The following is a 9,032-nucleotide window of genomic DNA, read 5'->3' as shown; positions in this document are numbered from 1 at the left end:
TAAAAAAAAAAAAAAAAGAATTGAAAAAAACGTGTGTAAATTTTTGAACGAGAAACTAACTTGAGCTGTAAACTTTCACCTAAAGTACAACAAAATTAAAATAATAATAAAAAATAATCAGGAAAAAAAAAAGATATCACAAGAAAACTGCAAACCAATATCCCTCATGAATATCAGCATGAAAATCCTCAACAAAATATTAGCAAACTAAATCCAACAATATATAAAAAGGATTATATATCACGATCAAGTAACATTTATTCCAGGAATGCAAAGTTGGTTTAAGATCTGAAAAAACAATTATTATAATACATAATATTAATAGGATAAATAACAAACACCATATGATCATCTCAATAGAGGAACAAAAACTATTTGTCAAAATCTAGGAGCCCTGGCAGCACAGTGATTAAGCACTCAGCTGCTAATCAAAAGGTCAGTGGTTCAAACCCACCAGCTGCTCAGTGGGAGAAGGATATAGTAGTCAGCTTCTATAAAGATCTACAGTTTATGGGGTAATTGTACTCTGTCCTATGTTCTTGCTGTTGTTAGATGCCATCAAGTCAGTTCAGACTCATAGTGACCCTAAGTACAACAGAATGAAACACTGCCTGGTCCTGCGCCATCCTCACAATCGTTGTTATGCTTGAGTCCACTGTTGCAGCCACTGTGTCAATCCATATTGTTGAGGGTCTTCCTCTTTTTCGCTGACCCTCTACTTTACCAAGCACGATGTCCTTCTCCAGGAACTGATCCCTACTGATAACATGTCCAAAGTATGTGAGATGAAGTCTCACCATCCTTGCTTCCAAGGAGCATTCTGTTTGCACTTCTTCCAAGATAGATTTGTTTGTTCTTTTGGCAGTCCATAGTATATTCAATATTCTTTGCCAACACCACAGTTCAAACGCGTCAATTCTTCTCCAGTCTTCTTTACTCATCGTACAGCTTTCACATGCATATGAGGCAACTGAAAACACCATGTGGCTTAGGTCACACAAACCTTAGTCTTCAAGGTAACATCTTTGCTTTTTAACATTTTAAAGAGGTCTTTCGCAGCAGATTTGATTTCTTGACTGCTGCTTCCATGGGTGTTGATTGTGGATCCAAGTACAATGAAATCCTTGACAACTTCAATCTTTTCTCCATTTATCATGATGTTGCTTATTGGTCCAGTTGTCAGGATTTTTGTTTTCTTTATGTTGAAGTGTAATCCATACTGAGGTAGTGGTCCTGGATCTTTATCAGTAAGTGCTTCAAGTCATCTTCACTTTCAGCAAGCAAGGTTGTGTCATCTGCATATCGCAGGTTGTTAATGAGTCTTCCTCCAATCCCATTTTCCTAATATAGTTCAGCTTCTCAGATTATTTGCATAAGTATGGTGAAAGGATACAACCCTGACACACACCTTTCCTGACTTTAAACCACACAGTATCCCCTTGTTCTGTCCAAACAACTGACTCTTGATCTACAGGTTCCTCATGAGCACAATTAAGTGTTCTGGAATTCTCATTCTTTGCAATGTTATCCATAATTTGTTATGATCCACACAGTAGAATGCCTCTGAATAGTCAATAAAACACAGGTAAACATCTTTCTGGTATTCTCTGCTTTCAGCCAGGATCCATCTGACATCAGCATTGATATCCCTGGTTCCAAGTCCTCTTCTGAATCTGACTTGAATTTCTGGCATTTCCCGTGTTCTGGCTTATTGGGTCACTATAAGTCAGAATCCACTTGACAGCAAGGGGTTTTTGTTTTTGTTTTATCCGTGATTTTTTTTAAATCGACAAACAAGGAAAAGAAAGGAACTTTCCCATCCTGATAAAGGCCATCTATGAAAAACAGCTAACATCATATTTAAGTAAATGACTAAAACCTTTCCCCCCTAACATCCAGGAACAAGACAAGAATGTATACTCTTAGCATTTCTATTCTACAATGTACTACAAGAGGTTCTAACCAGTGCAAGAAAAAGCAGTAAAAAGCATTCAGATTGGAAAGAAAGAAGCAAAACTATCTGTATTCGCAGACATGGTCCTGTATATAAAAAATCCCAAGGAATTCACTAAAAAAACTATCAGAATGAGTTGAACAAGGTTGCAAGAAATAAGATCAATATACAAAAGTCAATTGTATTTCCATACAATACCAGTGAACAATCCAAAAATGAAATTAAGGAAGCAATTCCATTTTCAATGTAAAAAAGAAAAAAACATTTAAAAAAGTTTAACAAAAAATGTGCAAGACTTATAAACCGAAAATTTTAAAACGTTTTTAATTTTTAAGATACTGTTCAAATGCTCTCCAAAAAGACTACCAATCACTAGTAATTCTCCATCAACAGTGTGTGAAACCACCCATTTTGCCACACTTGACATTATTGGTTTTTAAATTTTAATTTAATGAGTTAAAAATGTTATTTCATTGTTATTTTAAATCACATTTCTCTGATTAATTTTAGGGTACTGCTATCTTTTTTTAAGTCTATTGGCAATTTGTATGTGCTTTTCCATGAACTGCCTATTCCTGTTATTTGCTATTTTTCTATTGGATCGTCTTTCTTGTTGATTTGTAAGAGTTCTTTATATAGTCAGCATATTAATCCTGCATTATATGATGCAAACATTTCCTCCTAATTTGTCATTTGTGTTATAATTTTGTTTGGTGGTACAAAGAGATTTTAATCTTGACATAGCCAGATGTAGCATCACTTTTTATGGCTTTTACATTTTATATATTACATAAGGGTTTTCTTGTTGTCTTTATGGAAGCAGATATATAGGCTTTTCTTCTGTGATGCTGCTACATGGGCTCAAACTGCCCACCTTTAGGTTAGGAGTTGAGCACAAACCATTTATACCACCTAGGGACCTTACTGTATAAGAAAGACTTGCCTATTATGAAGTTATAAACATATTTTCCTACACTTTCCTTTAATCAACCTGCAGGCAGCCTATCTGAGACCTCTATCTCAAGGTTTATTAATTTGATTTCTTTCTGCATTGGTTTTTCTCTTTCTTGTGTTTGGATTCTCTCTTTCAAGATGCTGAAATTTTCATTTCCCTGAATTGTGTGTTGATTCTTTACTGTGTACTTGCCTTTGAGACTTCTTGTCAGTAAGTCTATGAATTCTGTATTTTTCTTCTGCAAACTGTCTTCTTTAGTGTTTATGAAGGAGAGTCAGTACACAGTAGTCTTTTGGAAAATGGGGCTCCCTGGGACACACATTCCAAAGTTCTTGCATTGTTTGAGAAAGTTGACACATTGTGTAAAAATGTAACTAATGTCACTGAACAGATTGTTAAATGGGAACCTAATTTGCTGTGTTAACTTTCACCAAAAACAATAAAATATTATTTAACAACAACAAAAAAAGTTCCTGTTTTGCTGCAAATGCAGGGCACAAGCCACAGGGGAAAATCAACCCATTCCCATGCTCTCTCTTGACATCTATTGTCTCCAGGCTTGCAATGCCCCTTAGTCCCCTACCATCTTTTACAGTGGTCCTCTAGTTTGTTTTTTTGGCTGTAGTCTCGTCTTTCAATCCAACTCCAATTTCCGAACATCTTTTAGAGATTCCTGATAATTTGCAGTTCCTTGGGGCACTCCTTTTTGTTTCCCAGCACTATTGTGAATTCTTTCAAATAGTTTTCCTGTCACTTTAACCAATTTTGGGATGGACTGAAGAAGTTGAAAATCTTAATCCAATTGCAAATATTTCATACTCAGAAACTAAGAGAGGGAAGGGAAATCCCCATAAATGGTTAGATTTACAAGATTCTAATATTGTCACTAGACTACAAAGTTCTAAAAGGTGAGAGATGGTGTTCTAATTATTTTTTATTTTATATAATATGTACAGAAAAAAAGTATAGCCTGGTAGAAGAAACAAAACACTGTACTAGAACCAAGAAGCCTAGGTTCTATTACCTAATTACATACTTAACTTTACATAGGTTACGTGTTCACCCAAGTGAAAGTTCACTCACCTTTTTTAAAGTAGGGAAAACCTAAATAATCTCTATAATCCTTTTCTATTTGAAAAATCTCTAACTCTGTGGTCTACCAAATATGGAAAATAGTGTTTTTCATGCAATAGAAGGTAAAATTCAGTCAACTTTTGTTAACTAATGTCCTATCAAAATTACAACAAATCTAGAAAAAGGCAATTTCATTTAAAAGAGAAAGCAAGATTGTTTTCTTTCATTCATTCATATGCACTTTTCATTCACTCAACTAGCATTTTTAATGGTCTTCAATAACATGCAATGATTTCACCTTAGATCTCAAAAAATTTTTATTATTAACTTCTAAATAAGTAAATATAAAAGAATATAATCTATAAATATAAGAATTTAATATAATCTTAGAGCAACACAGTGACTACCTAAAGTTCATTCCTTATCTCAACATTCATCTGAAAAAGGAACAAACCCAGACCTTTTATTGATACAGAAATAAAGCTAACGGTAATAAGAAACTTTCCCACAGCATAAAAAACAAAACTGTATTTGAGTTTCAATTCTTTCTTCCATTTGAAATGTTCCTGTATCAAAGAAAAAGAGATTTTAATGCCAACAATAACAATGAGAAGTGTTCCTATTTTAAATGAAATAGCAGTGGCTATTTTAACTGAACAGAAAAGTAATCTTTTTATTTCTTTAATGTGTATAGCTTTTGCAACATCAGTTGACTGTATAATTAGCCTTAATACAAATATGTCTTGTTAGTTCAATTTTTCATGAAAGATCTGTTATTAGAAGAAAATCAGAAAAATTTTAAACTTACTGTTTTAGTGCCATGCTTCAGTGTTATCTCATGTGAGTCAGGAATCTTTTGGACAGGATTCTGAAACAGGAAAATTCCATGACATCAATGAGTAAAATAGTGCATTGGGGGGTGGGAAGCAGGGAGAAGACTGCATACCACATTCACAGGAAATACAATTTTTAAAAACCGCATGAGTGGTTTTTTAGCACAAAGCTTAAAAAACTAACAGAAAAAAAAAAGTATGAGGGTATCTTGTTACTTCTACAGTTCCAGACAGACTACAATTGGTCACTATGAGCTGATGATAAATTTATTTCAAATCTCTAAAAAGATAAACCTAAGAAATTCTTTATGTTTTATTAAATTACTTCTTATTGTTTCTTTGTTGTTGTTTGTTGTTAGGTGCCATCAAGTCAGTTCTGATTCATAGTGACCCTATGTACAACAGAACGAAACATTGGCCAGTCCTGCACCATCCTCACAATCGTTGCTATGCTTGAGCCCATTGTTGCAGCCACTGTGCCAATCCATCTCATTGAGTATCTTCTTTACACTGTATGAAATTGATCCTTGTTAACCTAAATTAAAATTTTAACTTAATCCAAGGAAAAAACTAAATCAACATTTGTAAGTTTAGAGACATAGTTTCATGGGACATCCCAGTCAATTGGATTAACACTGTTTTTAGTGTTTCTGTTCTCCCTCCTAGATCACTGCATACTGCATGTGGTCTTAAAGCTTGCAAGTGGCCATTCAAGATACTACAATTGGTATCTATTCATTCACCTGGAGCAGCAGAGGAAGAAGGAGAGTCATGAATCAGAAGAGGAACTGGAATGCATGTCAAACTGCCTCCATGAACAACTGCCTCCTTTGCCTTAATACCGGAAGAACTGGATGGTGCCTGGTTCCCATTACTGAATGTTTTGATCAAAGACTCTATAGAAGAATTCTGATCGAAAGAGGGAAAAACGGGGAACAGAATTACAGATTCCCATATATCCAGACTTCCTGGAGCCATTGAAGCAGGATGACCCCCCAAAACTGTTGCCCTGAGATAATCTTTAAACCTTAAACTAAAACTATCCCCTGAAGTCTTCTTTAAACCAAACAATAGTTTAGCTTAATTAGAAAAGAATGTCTGCCTTGAGCATTGTGCTCTTTTAAAGAATTATCTGGATGTCATCAAATTGACAACAGCAGTTCAAAAAGGTAGATGAGAAACTTGGTGGGCAGTGAGTTTACATTAATGGTGGTAGAGGAATTTGGAAAAGGATAGCAAGAATGGCTGCACAACTTGAAGAATGTAATCAGTTTTACTTAATTGTATATGTAGAAATTGTCGAATTGGTGTATGTTTTGCTGTATATATTTTCACCAAAAAATTTTTTTAATAAAATAATGAAAAAAACTAAATCAACAGTCACTGATAATTTGGCCCATAAACCAAAATGAGACTAAAGAGGAACACCAGCCCAGGGGCAAAGACTAGAAGGCAGGAAGGCACAGGAAAGCTGGTGATTGGGAATCGAAGGTCGAAAAGGGAGAATGTTGACATGTTGTGGGGTTGGTAACCAATGTCACAAAACAATATGTGTACTAACTGTTTAATGAGAATCTAGTTTGTTCTGTAAACCTTATTCTAAAAGTACAATAATAAATAAATAGTTACTGATAATTTAACTCATATAGAGAAATTAGGAATTTCATTTTTCTTTAAATCACATCTTATGGGAATTAAGGGGGAACATCAAAAATTTATATCAAAACATCTGGAATACAGTGAAAAGAATCTCTGTATTCTTTTTCAAATATTAAGTGTGCTTTGATGTTTAAGGTGAAAAAATCATAATACTTTTTCTGAGTAATTTTCAAAATTCAATATTATAGAAATCAAAGACTCTAACAAAGAGAAATGAATGAACTAAATCATCATCATTAACTGAAACGGGCATTTAAAATCACCCTAAAATTACGATTGCTAATAAATTTAAACCAAATATTTTATAAACACTGTTTCCCTGGTAATACATAATAAAATCAAACCATAATTTACATTAAAATTTGGTTACATCTAACTAAAATGTAATCCTTTGTTCTTCTATTTTACCAAGCCTGAGAGAAAATCCTACAAATAGCAGATAACCATAAACTGAAGGAAATCAATAGATTGGGACACTGCTTATCATACTTTAATATCAAAAATTATACTTAAGCATACTGTAAGCTCTGTGTAAAGTTACTGTAGACTTTCCTCAAAAATAATCAACAAGGTCTTCTCAGAATCAAAAATATTAAAAGTCTTCTTCTCTTTTAAAGTTGGGCATACCTACAAGTGTTACATATTTAATTCACAAAGGAGGTCAAAATCAACACAGGGTAGCTATATACCTTTTAACCCTTAAAGACTTTTTAAAAAAACTGTTCAGAAATGGTAAAAATAAGGAACTCAGAGTAATTCACTGATTCATTGATTCAATAAGCATTTATTAAAGTAAGATTATACCAGATGGACTGGATGACAATGGGTTTGGTTTTTGTTTTTTTTTAAGATGGTTTTAGACAGTCTCTACTCGCCACCTCCTTCCAAGAAGCATATGGCCTAAGATGGAGACATCAATGACTCTAATTCAATATAATAAATGTTATGACAGGCATGGATACAGGAAGAATAATTGAAGTATAGAGAAAAAGGATGCATAAATCAGATATAAGATAAAAGGCATCACAGTGATCATTTGAATAAGAGGCTTCATTGTTTAGTCAAGTCTCCACTATTCAAGAGTAGGGTAATCATACTAAAATTCTCCACCCATTACAAATTCATATTAGGAACATCTTGCAATCTGTTTAATTAAACATGTGGAATCTAAGAGACTTTGGTCCCTATCTCCCTTAACCTCTTCAGGATCCCTGATGAATCAATCACCAATTCTTTCTGCTCTATCTTTAATCTTTCCCCTGCTATGGCTCTTTCTCTTTCGCACATAAACACCATAAAGTACTTGTCATATTTAAAAAAAAAAAAAAAAAGTAGCAGCAGCTACTTATTCCCCCTACACTTACTGCCTATCTCTATCTTTTGTTTTGTAATCAAGCTTTTTGACAGTAGTTTTCACTCAGTGTCTCTACTTTCTTTCACCCTCTACTTCTACCACTCTGACAAGGTATTTGTTATTTTATACCTAATGCCTAGCACATGCCTAGCACATGTTTAGCACGTAAGAGGCACTCAGTAAATATTTCTTGAATAAGTAAGTCCTATAAATGCCCCTAGACACTCTGCGGAAGTTACCTACACACCTGATCTTTCAATAGTCTGATAACTATTTAATTATTTCCTTTATCTTAAAACTGTCCTTTCTTGGGAGGAAATGCTTTCGACAAAAAGCCAGAAAAACTAGGGTTTAAATCTAGCTCTGCCACTCATTAATCATGTCATGACCTCAGGAAAGTTATGACTCTCATTTTTCCTGCAAACGAACAAAATAGCATACACAGCTTAGGTTACTGTGAATTTGTTATTTAAAGCCTTCTAAAATCCCACTGAATAAGGGTAAGGTTGCACAGTTGATTACTGTAATTGCTGTTAATAAGCTGCACACCTGTAGAAAGTCAAATTGACAAACGCTGTGTGATAGATATATTTACAATACTGACCAAAAAAAAGCAACTGAGGCTGCTTATGTACAATGAAACGCCTCATGGGATTTGGCTCTTTGGAGGTTTAGGGTCATGGTTTCATGGGACATCTAGTTAATTGGTCTAGTAACAAGTTTAATGCTTCTGTTCTACAGCCTAGTTTGCTGCATAGGCCATCTAAGGCACAACAACTAGTCTCTATTCACCTGGAGCAACAGAGGTAGAAGGAACAGTCAGGAATAGGAAGAGGATATGGAATGTGTGGTTAACTACCTCCATGAACTGCTTCCTCCTTTGCCATGAGACCAGAACAACTGAATGGTGCCAAGCTACCATTACTGAATATTTTGATCAAAGATTCTACAGAAGAATCTTGATCAAAAAGGGGAAAATGCAGAACAGAATTTTAAATTCTTATGGACTCCAGACTTTCTGAAGCCACGGAGGCTGGATGAACCCCTGAAACTATTGCCCTGAGATAATCTTTACACTGTAATCCAAAAATATCCCCTGAAGTCTTCTTACGAACAAACAATAGTCTAACTTAACTAGTAAAAAAGGCCCGCCTTGAGCATTATGCTCTTTTAAGATCTGTCTATATGGGATCAAAGTGACAA

At 34.4% G+C, this 9,032-nt stretch overlaps 1 protein-coding gene across 1 annotated transcript in view; it reads right to left on the bottom strand.

The window, feature by feature from the left end:
* The window catches only part of WDR70 (WD repeat domain 70), a 335,096-nt gene that overhangs the window by 268,671 nt on the left and 57,393 nt on the right, over positions 1 to 9,032 (bottom strand). The window contains exon 6 of the mRNA XM_004387889.2: positions 4,792 to 4,851. Within this exon, the coding sequence (XP_004387946.1) occupies positions 4,792 to 4,851 (60 nt within the window). The remainder of the gene's footprint in view (positions 1 to 4,791; positions 4,852 to 9,032) is intronic.

Source organism: Trichechus manatus, unplaced genomic scaffold (assembly GCF_000243295.1).
Source record: "Trichechus manatus latirostris isolate Lorelei unplaced genomic scaffold, TriManLat1.0 scaffold00197, whole genome shotgun sequence".
Classification (NCBI taxonomy): domain Eukaryota; kingdom Metazoa; phylum Chordata; class Mammalia; order Sirenia; family Trichechidae; genus Trichechus; species Trichechus manatus.
The sequence above is the reverse complement of the archived record's forward strand: the minus strand, read 5'-3'. Positions and strand labels throughout refer to the sequence as shown.